The sequence below is a fragment of the Nilaparvata lugens genome, chromosome 5, assembly GCF_014356525.2.
Source record: "Nilaparvata lugens isolate BPH chromosome 5, ASM1435652v1, whole genome shotgun sequence".
NCBI lineage: Eukaryota > Metazoa > Arthropoda > Insecta > Hemiptera > Delphacidae > Nilaparvata > Nilaparvata lugens.
The window spans coordinates 67,915,515-67,936,464 of NC_052508.1; the positions used below are offsets into that span (position 1 = coordinate 67,915,515).

A 20,950-nucleotide genomic window follows, 5' to 3' on the forward strand; every position below is an offset into this window, starting at 1 on the left:
TCTATCCTTCTCCACTGCCATTATAACGTGGACCTCACTATAAATAACCCTTATTATATCTCTTTTTTTATCACTTGAAGCTCAGTTCAGCGTCAATTAAAATTTATTTTTGATGCACTTGTTTGGGAATAACTCCTCATCCATTTATTAATTCTTAACCTCTATTAATTTTATACATATTTTTGTCTATTCAACAGTGTCCACATCTAATAAAATCAACAGTAACTGCTATCAATATTGTTTTATTTTAACTTACTAGTAGTTCTGTGAACAGTAGACCTCTCGCAGTATTCTCATCCACAAGTACCTGATTGAAACTATAGACCTTATGGAAATACAGTAATAGACTGGCATCTCCACACATCTGTGTAATCACTTGTCAGCTGATTTATGATGAATAATTCTATAATCTGATTTTTACTGTAATATTGGCGTATGAAGGAGGCTCCTTTTTTCTTTTATATTATCCTTGAAATGCAAAATTTTCAAAAACCTTGTATATACGTCGACGCGTAATTAAAAAAGGAACATACCTGTCAAATTTCATGAAAATCTATTACCGCGTTTCGCCGTAAATGCGCAACATATAAACATAAAAACATTTAAACATTAAGAGACATGCCAAACCGTCGACTTGAATCTTAGACCTCACTTCGCTCGGTAAATAAGTCAAAGATGGGAATCAACTTTCTTTGAAGAAATAGTAATAAATCTTCTTAATATTGCAATAGAAATAGTAAGAACCTATGGAAGGAGAATTGATTATACATTTTATGAAAACCTCCCATTAATTTAGGTGAATGTGAATTTAAAATTATAGTATAGAATATTTATTTCGCCAAAATACAAGATACATAAGACAAAACTAAATTATATCTTAGGGCCGGTTTCCGAGCTCGGGATTTAGCCAAGTTCTAGACTTTAAACAGCTGGAGTCAGAAAATTGGCTTCCCGAAACGGGGCGTAGTCGCAGTTTTTATGACAATTTATAATTCATCATTATTTTCTATAATTGGGAACGTTTTTCCTTGATAAAATGAAACATTTCTAAATAGCTGGAACTTTATACTACTTTCTCTTTATTTTATTTTGTGTTCAATTTTCTAGTTTTTCGAAATTTAATTGACCGAGCGAAGCGAGGTCTAAGATTCAAGTCGCCGGTTTGGCATTCATCTTAATGTTTATAATATGTTTAAATGTTTATATGTTGCGCATTTACGACGAAACGTGGTAATAGATTTTCATGAAATTTGACAGTTATGTTCCTTTTTTAATTGCGCGTCGACGTATATACAAGGTTTTTGGAAATTTTGCATTTCAAGGATAATAATTATATAAAAGGAAAAAGGAGCCTCCTTCATACGCCAATATTAGAGTAAAAATCAGACTATAGAATTATTCATCATAAATCAGCTGACAAGTGATTACACAGATGTGTGGAGAAGCCAGTCTATTGCTGTATTTCTATAAGGTCTATAGTTTCAATCAGGTACTTGTGGATGAGAATACTGCGTGAGGTCTACTGTTCACAGAACTACTAGTTTAAACGTGGACTGCGACTACGTCCTGTTTCGGGAAGCCAATTTTCTGACTTCAGCTGTTCAAAGTCTGAATCTTAGCTGAATCTCGAGTTCGGGAACCGGCCATTAATGTTTTGGCACAGCCAGAAAAGTCAGACTTGATTATCACAAAACTTACTTTCCATAAGTTATGTTGTAACAATCATGGGCCTAGGCCTGCTTGCTTTTGGCTGACTTTATATTTTCTGATAATATAGTATGTTGTCCTAGTCTTTATTTAAGTAATTATTGTTTTCACTTGATCATGTTTCTGTTTCAGGTTTGTGATGAGATGAACTTGAAGTGTAAAATTGGTTTCTTCTTGCACATTCCATTTCCACCTTGGGATATATTCAGATTGTTCCCTTGGGCTGATGAGGTACTTCAAGGAATGTTAGGTATGCTGTACTCCAAAATTATTTATTTATACATACAGTATCATTCTCAATGATGAATGATTGGGAAAGGAACAACAGGCTCAAAGCCCAAAACTGTTCCTTTCCCAAATTTAGGGCCAAGCCACATGATTATCAGCTGATTCCCGAACGTCAACCCAATCAGCTAATCGGAAAACTTCCTGCCCTGCCGACTCGTCTGAAAACGGCTGAAAAATCGCTTCATGTGGCTTGACCCTTATTCTCAAACGTGTGAAAATGCTCTATCAAATCAAGTTTTTCTCAAATCAACTTCGTTATTTAAGAATACTTGAATTCATGAATACTTTACTATAATGAGGTCCATTTAATAATGGCAGTATTTGATTGACATTGGTGTTGCTGTTGCTATCCTTGTTTATCATTTGACAAAGCAGAAAGCGCTACCCTTTTCTAGTTCCGTAACGTTACCAGATCCTGCCATAACAAAGTAGAAATAAGTTACATTAATATCAACAACATATTTAATCTCAATTATAAACATTTATTAATCAATCATTGAGAAATATATTTTCTTGTCAAATGAAATATAATTTATCATTTTAAACAAGAATGAACAGTTAATATTACTTCAGTAATACCGGTATCAGTCACCCTTCACAGAAGGCAGTGGCAAGGCAGAGAATTGGCAGCGTTGTTATCCAATCTTTCTCCACTTCCATTATAAAGTGGACCTCACTAAATCAAGTTTTCTCGAATGAACTTCTTCATTCAACAAAATTTGAAGCAAAGAATACTTGACTATTGAAACGCAGATGTAGGTAAATTATCACTTAAATTCAGTGATATCTGAAATTAGACGTTAACAATGTTAGTTGTGTATGGTGTTGATTTAATTTCATTGGCATTGTATAGGAATTATACTTTCATTCATGTATTGGTTCAATGATACACAATAAATGTTCAATAATCATTCATTAAAATAATTTAGGGGTGTAAAACAGGTGCAACCAAAATTTGTTCCTCCCTGGAATTTTGATTCATATACTCCACCTTTTCCAACTGTATTTGAGAAAGTAATTATCTAATTTTTTAAAAACATATTTTTAAGCGTGGATTATTTTTTCTCTATTATTGTATAAAACTAGGAAACAACCAATGTAACTAGATGATTGCAACTCTCACCAGCGGGCAAGGCTTGATTCCTTTTGCTGGTGATGCCGGATTACCATTGAGAAGTATCTAATTATGACTTTGGTATTATTTATGCTTAATTTTTATTTTAATTATTTTATACTTTTGATTATGAAATTAAGTATTTCCTTTCATTATGTTTTGAATATGTATTTATTGTATGGCAAATAAATGATTTGATTTGAAGTATCGATTGTAATTGAGAATATTCATTTGTATTTGAGAAAACGTCAAATGTAAATGAGAATAGTCAATTGTATTTGATAAATCATCACTTGTAGTTGAGAATAGTGAATTTTATTCGAGAAAGTATCATTTCAATTTGAGAACATACGAATTGAAATCGAGAAGTTTTCAGTTGTTATTGGGAAATGATTTTAAAAAGCCAGTGCTTCCAGTACATAAATTTTTCATAACTGTATTCATAAAAAATAATATGATAATATATTTAATATTCCAATAAAACGTTTAGTTTTCAAATAGAAAATTATTTTCGCCACACTGCACAGAAAGCAGCTGTTTTCCAGTCCCTACGTAGATCTGAAAGACATTGTTTGCAGACGACTCTCGTCTTACGTCAGAACAGGTTTCTTTCCGGCCTAGGCCGGACCACGTTCGCACCACGGGCAAAAATGTTTTTCCGGCTCTCAATCTTTTCTAGTCCTCGGACTACGGCCTCGGACTTGAAAACCGATTTCTAACCGGAAAAATCTCATTTTCTGCTCTAGGTGCGAAATATACTATTTCAAGCACCAAAATCCATTGAAGAATTGCCGAATTGCTTGATCAAGTTATTCAATTGATTGATGATATAGTTCAATTGCGCCGTAAACGTACAGAATTTGATCTTCATCAAGTGCAATTTATCACAAAATGTTTGGAGACAAAAGTCGTGTTGCCAATACATACATAGAAATGGTACTCATTAATCATTCGTAAATAGTAGAGGGGAAATAATTTCACCATTGAAAATATTAATTTGCCCCTATGCAAAGCCTATGCTAATAATTGGAATAGTACAGTATACATAGTACAGTATTATTTCCTGCTCAAATCAAACCTGTACTGTAGACTACAGAAGAGCCACGACATGTCAATTGGAAAATTTTCTCATTTTCAATATTGATATCTTCTCATTTACATTCGACGATTTCTTAAATACAATTCACTACTCTCAATTACATGTGATGACTTCTCAAATACAATTGACTATTCTCATTTACATCTGTCATTCTCTCAATTGACTATTCTTGAATACAATTGATACTTTCTCAAATAAAATTGGAAAAGGTGTGGTCCAGGAAATATGTTATGTTTTCTCCACTTCATAAAATTAAACGTTAACAATGATACTAAATAAATAAAAATAATAAATTAATACTGTGTCTGGTGTTTATTTTCCGGTTTTAAGGCTGCGACATGGTCGGCTTTCACATAGAAGACTACTGTCTGAACTTCGTGGACTGTTGCCAGCGGAGACTGGGCTGTCGTGTGGACCGCAAGGGTCTGCTGGTGGAACATGGCGGGCGATCAGTGCGCGTGCGCCCACTGCCGATCGGCATCCCCTTCGACCGGTTCGTGCAACTGGCCGAGTCGGCGCCTGCCGTCTTGGCGCCTGCGCCTGCCCAGAAGGTGGTGCTAGGCGTCGATCGGCTCGACTACACCAAGGGCCTAGTGCACCGATTGCGCGCCTTTGAGATACTGCTGCAGAAGTATCCGCAACACCTCGAAAAGGTAGCTACACTCTCACAGTTTCCAATTCTATTAAGGTGCGTACAGACTTAGACTTAGGCTCAACTCACACTTACGTGACTCAGGTCGAGAAGAGACTCGACTCTAGTCGTGAGCATGTGTTTTCAAATGGTGACACTCAGACCAGTCGATTCTTGACTCTGCGACGTCACCATTTGATAACACATGCTCTCGACTAGAGTTGAGTCTCTTCTCGACGCAGCATGTGTTTTGCTGCGTCGAGAAGAGACTCAACTCTAGTCGAGAGCATGTGTTATCAAATGGTGACGTCGCAGAGACAAGAATCGACTGGTCTGAGTGTCACCATTTGAAAACACATGCTGCGTCGAGAAGAGAAGAGTCGTAGAGAAGAGAAGAGAGAAGAGAGACTAGAGTCGCAGTCTCTTCTCGACCTGAGTCGCGTAAGTGTGTGCCTTAGTCTTCATCATGTATTTATTATGTGTATTTCGTTGTGTAATATTGTACAACTGCTCAATCACATATCTGCGTTTCTAAGTCTCTTTCTTGCGTGCTATAATTCAATACTACTTCAATCATTTTTGGTCATAATCATCATCATTAATAATTATTATTATTATCATCATTGTCAATGTATGTAGCTAATAAACAATATTATTTCGTGGTGGAACTCATCTTAATTTTTGTCAAATTCTATTACTCAAAAAACTGCTATTATTTTACTGATAATTCTCATGATTTCATATAGATGAATGATCTGTTGATTTGATTTGATATCTTGGTGTTTTCATCAGTAATATGTTTGTTTGCAGGTGACATTATTGCAAATTTCGGTACCCTCGCGGACCGACGTGAAAGAGTACCAGGAATTGAAGGAGGAGATGGACCAACTGGTGGGACGTATCAATGGCAGATTTACCACTCCCAACTGGTCGCCGATTCGCTACATCTACGGCTGCGTCAGTCAGGATGAGTTGGCCGCCTTCTACAGAGATGCGTCGGTTGCTCTCGTCACGCCACTGCGCGATGGTATTATTCACAATAAATATTTATTTATTATATAAAACATTATAATCATAATATAATTATGACATTGGAGGAAAAACTAGGCTGAGTCTGTACTATTTCTCTCCAAAAATTTTGATAAAATGTTAATGTTGTCCAAAGGTTATGGTTATTAATTCACACAATGCTTAGTCACTTGATTTTCGGGCCAGGAATAATAATTTTAAAATGTTGAAGGTTGACGTAATACTTTAAATGAATCACAAAATGTATCACTTTAAATTAAAAACTTGAGAAATATTGCATTTATTTGGAATATATCATATAATATTTGCAAAATTTGAATATATATACAGAGTGTCCAGGAAAGGTGTGACAGACCATAGATTCTTTGTTCTTCGAAGACCATAGATTCTTTGTTCTTTATTGATTCATACTATAAGTAAGCCTACACGTTATAATGGCAGTGTTTGATTAGCAATGTTATTGCTATCCTTGTCTATCATTCAACAAAGCGGATAGCGCTATCTCTTTCTCGCTTTGCTCTGTTGCCAGATCTTCTTTCAACAATGTAGAATTAATAATAATTATTATTTTTTTTTACTCATCATTACATAAAAATCATGTCCGGGAATATTCCCGTTTGATACGTAAATTGTCAGATATTAACAAATATTAACAAATTAACAAAATATTACGTCTCAATTATGAAAATTCATTATGATATTATTGAAAAATATAATTTCTTGCTTATAATAAAATATAATTGATTATTTTAAACGAGAATGAACCGTTAATATTACATCAATAAACCTGTACCGTCTATACAAGACAGAGGATCGGCAACGTTTTTCTCCTATCTTTCTCCACTGCCATTATAACGTGGACCTCACTTTATTATATCCTAGTATTCACTGGCTCTTCACAACGTCTAATGACAATTTACCTGATATCCTGATTGTTTTTGTGTTCAAAATATTTTCTATTTTGTGCTAGTTCCCCATTAAAGTCTCCTATTATCTTCTGAAAATAATATTTATGTGATATTTCTGTCACTTCCTTGTACCTCACCTACTAAATAACATACTCACCTGAAATCCATGTATGTTCGATGTTATTTTGTTGATCGATAAAACTACTCTTTATTCTTTATTGATTCATACAATAAAGTACATCATCAAAAATGATAGGGTGAGAAAAAAATAAGGTAACCTTGTGCTATTCCTCTTCCAAATTTAGATTCCTCAGTCAACATAACCTCAAAGTAAACGAAACTAAAACGCAGTTCTTGCAGTTCAAACATAGAAATAATTATAGAGATCTTGAAGAGATAAACGTTCAAATAAATGGAGTCAATGTTGAACACACCTCTGTCTGTGAAATTTCTAGGTGTCTTGCTGGACCAGAACTTGTCTTGGGATAACTATATTGATCATTTGTGCTGTAAAATATCATCTGGAGTGTTTTCACTCAGGCAGATTTCAAGATTAAGTACTGGTAACACTATCTTAACATGTACAGTATATCATGCCCTCATAATGTCACATATTCGGTATGCAATATTGGTTTGGGGGGGCTCCAGTCTCAAAAATTTAGATAGAATCTTTAGAATGCAAAAGAGAGCTGTGAGAGCGATTAAAGGTCTTAAGCCATTAGAGTCCTGCAGAGAGTATTTTAAAGATCTAGGACTACTAACTGTGCCTGCACTGTACATTTTCGAAGTGATTTATAAGAAACTGTGACATACATAATTATGACACTAGAAATAAGAGTAAATTTTCTGCACAATACCAAAGGACAGCTCAGTATGAAAATAAGCCTTCTTATATGGGTATGAAATTTATGAGTAAACTGCCGTCAGCTTTGAGAGAAAATGAGAATAAGGATATTTTCAAAAAGCTATTGAGAAAATATTTAGCAAACGGGGTTTACTACAGTATTCAAGAATTTATGGATGGAGAATGAGGCTTTTGGGAGGATTAAATTGCAATGTACATTGTGGAATGTGATGTACGTAATACATGTTTATATGTATTCCTTTATTTTTTTGACAAATAGTCCTTGACGATTTCCTATACTTTTTGAAGAGTCTCCAGGGGAGAAAATTTAATCAAATCAAAATCAAAGATAAGGTTACACATAGTCCGAAATAGATTGTCATGTAGTTTTTCACTTCTCCATTATTTTCAAAAGTAGATTTTTAAATTTAGATGCTTCAAAACCAAACGTAGAAACATGCTGTATTCTAAATGTTTGTGATTATTTCAGGAATGAATCTTGTGGCGAAAGAATTTGTCGCCTGTCAGATAAATGAGCCACCGGGCGTTCTCATCGTGTCCCCGTTCGCTGGAGCAGGAGAAATGATGCACGAGGCCTTGATTTGCAACCCTTATGAGATAAATGACGCAGCTGAGGTGATACACCGGTCAGTCATCAAATATTAGACATTTACTTTTCATTCTATGGATAGATAGATCAAATAGCATCCTCTGCCCATCTAATCAGGGGATCTGGAACTTGTTAAAAAATCTAAATGGTCGAACAAAATAGACACAGCTAACAGTAACAAAAACAAGACACAGGAAAAGTAAACATACAATTCATGTAGTGTAATGGGTAGGGTAGTGTAGGGTTTATAATATAAAGATTCGATTGCACTAGGTCTAATCCCTGGGAAAACTCGCTGAAGGACATTAAAATGATAATTATTATTCATCCTTGGAAAAACAGCTTATAATAATTATTTCGTCGTCTGTTGGTGATGGAAGTGAGTGAGGGAGTTCATGTGTGTGGGACTGTGTCAAAATTATGACTCAGCTATTGATTTTTGTAATCATTCAATCAGGTATTTAGTGCCGGTTGCAAAAAAGCCGGGTTATTTTCAATCCTGATTAATTCCAGTAGATCCATCTTTTTAAAATGGCCTTCTCTGATTTGGTTCACGTGAAGTTAATCAGGATTAAAATTTAACTGGCTTTTGTGCAACTGGGCCTTTGTGAGGGAAATTTTTGCATTCCTCTGGGAATTAATCTCAATTTACTGTGATCAGATAGAACATTTCTGTATGAATGTTATTATAATATCTTCTTTCGTAAGAAATTTTCTATGCTTTTGTACTCCAGAGCGAAGCTCAGTGCCCGATATTATAGATTTAATTCAGTTTAAACTGAAATCCTATACAATTAAACGAGCAATTTCTGTTTATATGTTTATATGTTACTGGATCTCGAAAACGGCTCTAACTATTCTCACGAAATTCAGAACATAGTAGGTTTATCATATAAAAAATCTATTGCACTAGGTCTCATCCCTGGGAAAACTCGCTGAAGGACATTAAAAGGATAATTATTATTCATCCTTGGAAAAGCAGCTGATAATTTCGTCGTCTGTCGATGATGGAACTGAGTGAGCGAGTGCATGTCTGTGGGACTGTGCCAAAATTATGACTCAGCTGTTGTACTTTTGTAATCATTCAATCAGGTACTTAGTGCCGGTTGCACAAAAGCCGGTTAAATTTTAATCCCAGTAGAACCAGTCAGAAAAGGCGTTTTTGAAAAGATGGCTTCTCTGATTGGTAATCACGGTATAAATTTAACCGGCTTTTGTGCAACCGGCACTACATACCTGGTTGAATGATTACAAAAGTTCAACAGCTGAGTCATAATTTTGTCTTAGTCCCACAAACATGCACTCGCTCACTCATTTCCATCATTTTGGTAGAGAGTTAGTGGGGAGGATATTTTAATATTCTTTCCGAAGAATGGACATTGATACGTCCAAAGCTCCGCCAATTTATGTAGATGCATAACAATATAATTATCTATAGTTATTATATTACAAATTACTTTTTCATATCATATACAGTTCAATAATTATTTTCTTAGTCTATATTATGTAAATTCATCTATAATTTTGCTGTATTGTAAGCTATTGTATATAAGTGTATAAGCCAGTATATATTGTAATCTACATAAATAAAGTACTCAATCAATCAATCAATCAATCATCGACAGACGACGAAATTATCAGCTGCTTTTCCAAGGATGAATAATAATTATCCTTTTAATGTCCTTCAGCGAGTTTTCCCAGGGATGAGACCTAGTGCAATATATTTTTTATATGATAAACCTACTATGTTCTGAATTTCGTGAAGAGAAGCCGTCTCTGATTGGTTCTCGTGGAATTAATCACGGTTAAACACGGTGTGCAACCGGCACTATGTGTCCAGTTTGTTGAATGTTGTAGTTGTTTTTTGTCTAGCCTGTTGAATGTTTGTTGATTTTCAGGGCGCTGACCATGCCCGAAGATGAGAGAACACTGCGCATGAATTATCTGAGAAGACGGGAGAAGACGCACAACGTGGACTACTGGATGCGGAGTTTCCTGAAGGCTATGGGCACCCTGATCTCGGAGGATGGCGAGGAAGTGCTTCCCACCACAATGCAGCCGGTCACCATGGATGACTTCGATGAATACCTGTCTAAGTAAGTTCATTAACACTTTCATCCTAAAGGTGCATTTTCATTTGTGCGTAAACTTCAGCAGTCGGCGACGACGACAAGCATTGTTGACATTCATACTGTCCAAATTTTTTCAATTGTGCTAGAACAGCTGATCAAATAACTTTTCATTATTTGTGTTTACTATTCAAGAATCAAGAATCAAAACATTTCTACTTTTGTAAGCACGATATGGACGGCGGGAGAAGCCTCCACCAAATATATATAAGCGTGACGCCTCCACCAAATATGTAAGCAATATATGCCTTCACCAAATATGTAAGGGTGGGGAAATGGAAAACAAGAACCACAAGAAAAGATCGTACAAGTTTTTGATATTTAAAACAAAACAATAAATTATTTATTACAAAAATTAGAATTATAACTAGGAATTACGAAATAATAATAATCAGATGAATATTTCAAGGGCTACTCGCTTTGCTGCTAGAGAAGATTCATTTGTTGTGGTTATGAAAAATTTAAAACAATGACTCAGTAATCACCTACCTTCATGAAAATGGCTTCCCACTTTGGCATCCACTGGTTGAAACACGACGTTAATTATTAATTAAAAATCAAAAAAATTGATCTAATGAAGTGGGTTCAGATCCCTTCCTATTCGATAATACAATTCTCTTTAAACTGCCCGAACTGTGACAGGAAAACTGTATTATAAAACAAGAACAAAATCTATCCCCTTCACCAGAACAGCCGGATTTTCCTATCGAACGAACTCACACACCACCAAAAGTAAAATTTTGGGTTTTAATATATAACTCAGTCAATGCCAAACATGGAAGCCATTCCAAATACATATTTTTATCAGTCGCACAAGCGGCACGTTTGTTATCAAAAACAAAAGAGAAGCTACATTAATTTTGACAACAAATGAAATAAACAATCTTTCTGTCGATGACAAAAATCGTTCAAAGACAAAAACACTGTTCATTAAACTTTTCTAAATTAAAACTCTAAAATCCTGATCAATATGAGATAAATATATGATTCATATATATGTCCCATATGATCAGGTGACACTTTCCTTGCCATATTACCATAGGTAATGAAAGTATTGCCTTCCGAAAAAAATTAAAGTACCTCAATTTCTAAATTTCTATACTTTTCAAGGTCCCCTGAGTCCAAAAAAAGTGGTTTTTGGGTATTGGTCTGTATGTGTGTATGAGTGTATGTGCGTCTGTCTACACGATATCTCGTCTCCCAATTAAAAGAATAACTTGAAATTTGAAACGTAAGGCCCTTACAATATCAGGATCCGACACAAACAATTTCGATCAAATGCAATTCAAGATGGCGGATAAAATGGCGAAAATGTTGTCAAAAACAGGGTTTTTCGCGATTTTCTCGAAAACAGCTCCAACGATTTTGATTAAAATTATACCTAAAATAGTCATCGATAAGCTCTATCAACTGCCACAAGTCCCATATCTGTAGAAATTTCAGGAGCTCCGCCCCATCTATGCAAAGTTTGATTTTAGATTCTCAATTATCAGGCTTCAGATACAATTCAAACAGAACATTTCAAGTGGAGAAGTTTGAGCATGAAAATCTCTACAATTGATGTTCAGTAACATTTTCACCTAAAATGGAAAATAAGCTCGAAATTCGATAATATGTGATTATTTCAATTGCAAAGTGTTGGCAACAGTTGATTCTATGAAATATCATTCACTATGAAGAGATAGCAGACCTCGTGTGTCTACAGTGATTTATTCTCCTGACACCAGCTGGCTCAGATCTTTGAATTAGTAGACTTTAGATGCGCGGGAATACTAGCGTCAGGTAATCAATTTTCGTAACGGCAAGGAAAGTTGTGTGAGTTCGCCACACCAGATTTTTTAATAATATCAACATATGCTATTTAAAAGTATAAACTCTACCTCCCCCATTTAAAGATAATTGAACATAATCTTTTAGGTTATTTAGACAAATTGAAATCTACCCAATCTCAGATCCTCACCCTGTCGTGGTCGACGACGGCTTTTACGCATGCGCAACGAAAACCCAGCTTAAGGCTCACCACCAACGGTAGAACATGCATGCACATACACAGTCGACTTACATTGTTGTGTCATTATAGCTGAAAGCTAAAGCCTGGTTTTCATTAGTAGAGATAGTGGTGGAGTTCCCTAGGCAAGTAGTAACTATATTATGAATTCTCTCAATTGAAACGTTCATGGTAGAGTAGTATTTTTTAGTAGAGTAGTGTGGGATAGTATTCTACCACTTCCCCCACCACCGCTTCTCACTCTACTCTACAACTACTATGCTAATGAAAACAGTCTCGAGCTAGTAGAGTAGAGTCGTGCCGTAGGCTATCAAGTTTAAGAAGTATTGTTATTTATTAAAAAGTATTACTTTTTTATTAATTAAAAAAATACTTCATTCGCCGATGATGTTGTCATATGGAGACACAGAACAGGAAGCACAGCAGCAATTGGACCTATGGTATCAAGAGTTCAAAGAGTTTGGTATGAAAATCAGTAAGAGCAACACAGTGGTACTGAAAGTGAGTAGAGACAACCGCCCATGCACCATCACACTAGAAGGACAGAGAGTTGAGAGCGTGAAAGATTTTAGCTATCTGGGTAGCATGTTGGACAGATAGGGCAGAAACGACAAGGAAGTAATAAACAGAGTACGGAAGGGAGCCCAATTTTACCAACAAGTAAGGACACTTCTGTGGAATAAGGAAATACCACTCAAGACCAAACAAACTCTTTACAGTAGCTACTATGTGCCGATTGCCAGCTACAGCTTGGAGGCCTTTACCACAAACAGGAGAGAGGAGAGCAGGCTGCAGGCGGGGGAGATGAAGTTCTTGCGGACATTCGTGCAGAAAACGAGGAGAGATAGAGTGAGGAACGACGAAATAAGGAAGGAGGTGGAGCAGAGGGAGACCCTATTGACCCACATTTCAAATGCAAGGCTGAGGTGGTACGGACATGTGGAAAGAATGGAGAATACTAGAACGGAGAAGGTGTGGCTACACGGAGAGGTGGAGGGAAGACGACCTAGAGGAAGACCACGAAGAAGATGGTGAGACCAGGTTAGGCGTGAGATCCAAGAGAGAGGACTGGACTGGAGGAGGTTGAAGGAGGAGAGGAGCAACTTGGACAGACAGACATGGCGAGGCATCGTAAACCGCATCCCGGGCAACTGGAGACGGAGGTCGATAATGACTTTATTAAAATTTACTAAAAAGTGTTAATTTTTTAAAGTCTCATCAATGTTTGTTTCCATTAAGAACTGCTTGTTAATAATCACTTTTGAAGAACTAAATTACGACATAGCAGTCAGGTATTTATAAATAAAAGCTATCAGCTTCTACTCACATTTTTGTGGAGCGCTTTCGGACACTAAGCCCTTCATCAACACTGGTTCTTCATCAATCGAATAGAAGATAATAGCTTTTTATTTATAAATACCTGACTGCTATGTCGTAATTTAGTTGTTCAAAAGTGATTGTTAATAAGTGTTCAAGTGTTGATTTATTAAAAAGTATTGACATTTTTAAGTTAGTTCTGTTCACTAGACAACACACTACCTACTATTCTCAATTGTAGTGGAAACAGTTGCTTGACCAAGTAAGTAGAGTAGAGTTAGCTCGGTAGAGCTAGAATGCCAGTTACTCGACCACTAACTCTACTAGTGAAAAACAGGCTTATAGACTATGTTGTAATAAAAGTACCTAACTCCAAAAGGCTTCTTGTGCATCTATTCGGATGCAACACGTTGCTTTTGAGTAGATACAAACGAGCATCTGTTGCTTATGGAAAGATACATTAAAGCTCCTTGTGTATCTTTTTCGGATAAAACACGTTGCTTTTGATACGATTATAAGAGAGCATCTGTTGCTTTTCGAAAGATACATTTGAAGCTCCTTATGTATCTTTCCGGATGCAACACGTTGCTTTTGAGAAGATTATAAGAGAGAATGAAAAAGACTAAGAAGTATTTATAAATCAGTGGTTTTTTGACAATTTCTTAGTCTTTTTCATTCAATATGAATAATTACCACAATTTCAACTTCTCAACTACACAAAAAATTATAAGAGAGCATCTGTTGCTTATGGAAAAGATACATTAACGCTTATTGTGTATAACCTCCAAAATCGAATCACATTCGGATCGCTGCGGTTGCACAAGCTACGCCTGATATGCTGGTACGAGTGTGGCAAGAAATCGATTATCGGTGGGATGTATGTTGCATTACCAATGGCTGTCACATCCAACCAATATAACTCACACACCTTTAACTTGGAGTGTTTTGTAAAAAAATGACACCTTTCTCAATTCTGTATGTAATTTTAATAAATACAGTCAAACCTCTGTATAACGAAGTTGATTATCCCGAGAAAAAATTCGCAGCAGAGAGGTATTCGTTATTGAGAGGTTGTTCTGTCAAGAAAAGTGCCAGGATCCTATGGATCTTATAATATCGTATCACGGCGGTAAATAAATGAATATGGTACATAAAACATATCGCGAACGTAGGTAGGGTACCTATTAGGCCAATATTAATATGAAAATTTGAAAATTCATGCTGTTTAAAAAAACATGTTTTTTTTTAATATTTATAGAATGTAATGAGTGAGTAAACTCACCAATTTATTTCCAGAAAGCTTGATTTTGTACTATTAATATAGTTTAATCAAAGTACATACTCTAGCAATATTTTTCAACTTTTTACACTGCTATTAGATGGAAAGCAAAATACTGTTATTTTGTCAATAACGTCACTATAAATACTATAATAACTCAATTTTCCTATTTTTTTATGTTTGATATTTAAAAAGTGAGTAATTTTTGGTTGAACTTCTTGTTCTGACGGATTCTTCTCCTCAGGTTCGTCACAGCCATCATCATCATCATAGTCATTTCAAGAATTGAATGTGTGACAAAAGCAAGAATGGGAAAGTCCAGTCGTTCACCTGCCTGGTCCACAATAATGACAAGTTCTTGGAATTCAATTTCCAGTAACTTGCATTCAATTTCTGACATGTGTTTCACCCTCTATTGACTGTCTACCACCCTATCTTCTTTTTACCTGAATTGCCATTATTATTAGTCTATTGACCTTTCTGCTGAAACTAAAAATTCCTTCAAAATGACCATCTGCTTCCTATACATACTACACTTCCTATGTTGAAGTCAAGAGAATACTTTGTTGTTGAGAGGTCCGAAATTCGTTAAATAGAGGTAAATAAGCAGCCAAAACTCAAAAATGTCATGGGACCAGGTAAAAATTCGTTGTGTAGAGGATTTCGTTAAGTGGAGGTTCGTTATAGAGAGGTTTGACTGTATTTATGTGCTTTCCAAGTTGTAAAGTCCTTTTATAATCACCCAGTATAATGTGACTGACTGTAGATTTGGTTTTGAATGGCAGGTACATTGGGAACACGAATAAGTTGGCACTGTTGCTGGACTACGATGGGACTCTGGCTCCGATAGCGCCGCATCCCGACCTCGCCATCTTGCCGCAGGAGACCAAACACGTGCTGGAGCGGCTCTCCAACATGCCCGAGGTCTACATCTCCATCATATCCGGCCGCAACGTTCACAATGTCAAGGAAATGGTACGTGGTTCAACTGTATTCAATCTCTAAAGGTGCGTACAGATTTACGCGCCGCGAACATGAGCAATTCAATAAAATTAGTAGAATTGATGGTGATGTTGTGAAATCTCTCCATAATAAGAAAACAAAGATATTGTCAAATTTCACTAAAAATTTATTAAAAACTTTGAAACAGAACCATGGTTTCACGTAGTTAACCAACGCATCATCAGCTGTACTGAGGAATGAGGATACAGAAACATTCTTAACTAATCTTAGTTGTCTAGAGCTCCTAAATAATTGGGTGGCAATAACTAAAGTAATGAAAGTAATGAATATTATACATGATATCAAAATATATACACCTTTGTAATTATTTTCTAGATAAAATTAAATTTTCTTTTAGTAAAAGGGATAATTTTTTTTTATGACCACTCTATACAGCTGGTCTGTTACTCTGTCTCTGACTTGGAGACTGTCTATCATGTCTTTGGTATTTGGCTTGACAATCTATAGGCTATTTGAGAAAAAAATTATAAGAAAGGTTATATTTCAAACCTTTAAAAAATTACAGCAAAATAAGGTTTAACACAAATTTCAATGATAAAAATGAGTTGAATACCAATGTCCTAAATTCAATACAACAAATCAAATCAAATCAAATCAATTTATTTTCCATTTATACAATATATACAGAGCATGAAATTACCATAGTCACTAAAAAATTACCATATAACTAAAAAATCACAAACATACTCTGAAGAGCATTACCATAAATCAAATATACATGGAAAATAATCCCAAAGGTTACAAAAACCTGTTTGGGCAGAAAAAAAACTACTTAAAATAAAAAAGAAGTGTTACAGTTTACAAAGCAAATTAAGAAAGAGTATAAAAAACTAAAAAGACAAGAAAAAAGGAAAAAGAACTTCAGTATCAGTTTAACATCATTAAAATACTAACAATATTACACTATAAACAGTAACATTACAAACTAAAACAAAAAAATTTCGAGCTTACCAGTTGTAAAAAAGTGCTAAATAAAGTGCAAGCCTGCAGTTCAAACAATATTCTCATAATAACCGGAAACATCTTCATGTATCAGATGGCTCTGTAATAATCTGCAGAAAGTTGTCTTCTGCCTACACCTTTTTATGTCCACAGGAAGTCTATTAAAAAACGTTGGTGCTAAAAAATTGAAGAATTTTTTGAAAATTGTAAGGTTGGGCTTAGGGACTTGCACATTTTGTTGATTCCTCCCAACCCTGCGCATATTAATCAGCTGCATTTCACCACTCCTATCAAAAAACAGCTTTAGGGTTTTAAAAATATATAAGTTCCTGATAGGCAGTATTCTGAGCTCTTTGAAAATTGGTGCAGAGTGATCATATCTCGTTTTGTAAGACATTATTCTCATAAATGCTTTTTGTAAAATGATTAACGGATGTAAAGCAGCCTTATATGTTCCCCCCCCCAAATTTCCAAGCCATACTCAAAATTGGAATTTATGTGAGCAAAGTAGATCTTTCTCATCAATTCCGAATTACACACAGTTCTGAGAAGATAAAATATTCGAATATATTTCAATAATTTCTTTTTTATATAACCTATGTGTTCTCTCCAACTGATCCTACTATCCACCCAAACTCCAAGGTACTTGATGCACTTGACCTGCTCTAGGGGTGGGCAATCGCAATCAGCAGCCAAGGAACATGCGATTTCATGATATTTGAGTGGGGAAGGGAATTGCACATCTCTCCGTAGTCTGAATATGATATATTTTGTTTTTGGGCTCATCACCATCATATTGCGAGTAAACCACCATCTAAGCGCATTTATGTCGTTCTGCATGTTTTCTTGCAGTTCTGCAAATGATTTTGTTTTATAAAGAAGTGCAGTGTCGTCAGCAAAAGCAACCAAGCTACCCTTGAAACCCCCATTACATAAGCTATTTACATATATTAGAAAAAGTAAACGGATAATACTGATCCCTGTGGTATACCAATTTTCAGTTCTCTGAATGCACTAACAACACCGTTATAACTCTAGTTTGCTGAAGTCTTCCGGTGAGGTATGATTTGAACCACTCGTATGCAATGCCTCTTATTCCTGCCAGGTACATTTTATCTAATAGAATCTCATGATCAACCATATCATAGGCTTTCATGACGTCAACGAACAAGGCACCACATGGAATACCTTCATTGATATTATCATAAACCCCTGACATTAGTTTCATGATTGCTGAACCCGTATTAAGATTGCTCTGAAAACCATATTGGTTTTTACTGAAAAAGTTGTGCTGCTCCAGAAAACTAGTAACTCGGTTCTTGACAATTTTCTCAAGTATTTTAGAGAAAATTGATAACAGCGAAATCGGTCTATAATTTGTAGCCTGCATTTTGCTATTTTTTATACAGAGGAATAACTACTGCTTTCTTAAACTCTGCAGGAAATTCTCCTGTCCTTAAGCTTAGGTTGTATATGAATATCAAAACATCAATAATGAGGTGTGAAATAGATTTAATTAGGGATGTTGTTATATTGTCATATCCAGGTGATTTATTATTTTGTAGTTGTGATATAATATTCAAGATCTCCTCTTTAGTTGTTGGGTAGAAAAAAATTGAATTTCTTATTCCATTGCATTGGAAATTTTTCTCGAACTTCTTGAACGAATCATTTATTTGTCTATTATCATTTACTATTTGTTCTCTCAGATCATCAGCTATCGTACAAAAGTGATTGTTAAACATTCTGGCTACTTCATTATCACATGTTATCAGGGACCCTGCTTCATCGCTTAGTGTTATAGATTTATTAATTTTTTTTCGCCTGTTAAGTCTTTAATTATTGCCCACTGTTTTTTGCTGTTAGTCATATTCTTTTCAAGTTCAGCAGAGTAATAAGCCTGTTTTTTAAACCTAATTTTGTTCAGTAGGATATTTCTTTGGATGTTATAGTCACGCCTAAGATTAGTATTTTCTGGTTGCTGCCTACACCTTTTGTATAATCTATTTTTCTTATCAATTTCTCTTTTTAGCTCTGCATTCATCCACGGTTTCAAAAGCTTAGCATTATTTTTTATTGTCTTATAGGACTGTTCAATGCAATTTTTTACTTTGTGAATAAATTTTTCCACCGCCTGTGAAACGGAATGACATGAGTATACGTCGCTCCAATCCACATTTCCCATCAGTGCTATAAACTTGTCTTCTTCAACTCTTTTATGCTCTTTTATTTTCGGAAACATTTCCTTATCATTAGTTTTTATGTAAAGAACAGTCATCCAATGATCCGTGATAGATGTCTGGATAACTTTAGAACTATAACCCAGTCTACTATTGATTTTGTCTCTAATGAATGCGTGATCTATGCAAGTTTCGGAAGTATTAGTAGCTCGCGTGGGCTCATTGATAAGGGATTTGAGGCCGAGACTAGCCATTCGAACCAAATAAAAATCAGAAATTCTATTCTGTTGCAGGATATTGAGGTTCATGTCACCTTAATAATTAAATTGGAGTTTTTGATAAGCTTTATCGAGGAGGTTAGTTCACTAGTGAATGCTTCTTCAGAAAAAGCATGGTATCTATAGATAGCCAGTAAGTCGATTTTTGTGTGGGATAAGATAGTATCAGGTGCTTACAATCTGCTGTTATCATGTTGCAATCATCAAGGCCAACACAAGCCAACCTATCTGAAACGTACACTGCTACTCCCCCTGCTCTATTTGAATTATTGCATTTGAAATGTACTGTATAATTTGTCAAATAATACTGATTGATTTCACTCTCATCAACCCATATCTCGGTTAGTATTATTATGTCAGGTATTCTTTCTAAAACTTCTAACTGGAGGCTGAAAGCATCGAAATTAGCTCTTAAACTGCGGATATTCTGTTGTACAATTACAATGTCGTTATGGTGAGCGTCATTAAATGTATCATTACTCAGTTCAGTCATTGGACGGAAATATACAGTACATAATCATAATAACATTAAGCTATTCAAATCGTGTAAAAGCCCATTCAATGCGAAACAATATGCATCATCATTTGAACTTATATTATTATTGCTCACATAAACTACCAATAATTTATCTTTATGCAACTCTTTTTTCCAAAATATTCAAGTACCATAATTTATTAATGTACACCGAAACATTTAACTGGACGGGTAGTAGACGAAAATTTATTAGGGTTGAGATAATTGTTGATACGAAAAATAAAAATATCCTTTTTACTAGTACAGTTGTGCTAATCACTATCGTCAAACAACCAGTATAAATTCGAGTGAGGAGCAAGTATTTCAGCATAAGAATAGAACATGTAAAAAATTTAAAAGAAACAATAATGACAGTCTCACTTGTTTTGAATGCATGATTTCTAAATTATAACAACAGTCCTATATTGGTTTATATTGTACCAGAAAACCTTGAGAAATAAGATGGAAAATATACAGAATGGCCATAAAGGCTACAATAGCTCATTACTTACAAAAAAAAATTTAGTGAAATTTGACAATATCTTTGTTTTCTTATTATGAGCAATTCACTTTTAATCAGCTGATTATATCTGTATTTTTACAGAAACGATAAGATACAGATATAAAAAGCTTGGCATCAGCTGATTAAAATTGAATTGATCATGTTCGCGGCGCGTATATCTGTACGCACCTTAACATTACTGTTGCACTAATGAAGGCTCAACTCACACTTACGCGACTCAGGTCAAGAAGAGATTCGACTCTAGTCGAGAGCATATGTTTCCAAATGGTGACACTCAGACCAGTCGATTCTAGTCTCCGCGACATCACCATTTGAAAACACATGCTCTCGACTAGAGTCGAGTCAGGGCTTCTCGACCTGAGTCGCATAAGTTTGAGTTGAACCTAAATCTTGTTTAAATAATTCATTCCTTATAGTAAGGTCCACGTTATAATGGCAGTGGAGAAAGATAGGAGAACTACGTTGTCGAAGCTCTGTCTTGTCAATGCCTTCTATAGACGGTAGCTGATACAGGTTTATTGATGTAA

At 35.3% G+C, this 20,950-nt stretch overlaps 1 protein-coding gene across 2 annotated transcripts in view; it reads left to right on the plus strand.

Moving 5' to 3' along the window:
• The window catches only part of LOC111059194 (alpha,alpha-trehalose-phosphate synthase [UDP-forming]), a 43,929-nt gene that overhangs the window by 13,456 nt on the left and 9,523 nt on the right, over positions 1–20,950 (plus strand). For both annotated transcript variants that reach the window (XM_039429133.1, XM_039429134.1), the window contains exons 5-10: positions 1,840–1,957; positions 4,539–4,861; positions 5,650–5,866; positions 8,111–8,267; positions 10,129–10,326; positions 15,749–15,938. In XM_039429133.1, coding sequence (XP_039285067.1) covers positions 1,840–1,957; positions 4,539–4,861; positions 5,650–5,866; positions 8,111–8,267; positions 10,129–10,326; positions 15,749–15,938 — 1,203 coding nt within the window. The remainder of the gene's footprint in view (positions 1–1,839; positions 1,958–4,538; positions 4,862–5,649; positions 5,867–8,110; positions 8,268–10,128; positions 10,327–15,748; positions 15,939–20,950) is intronic.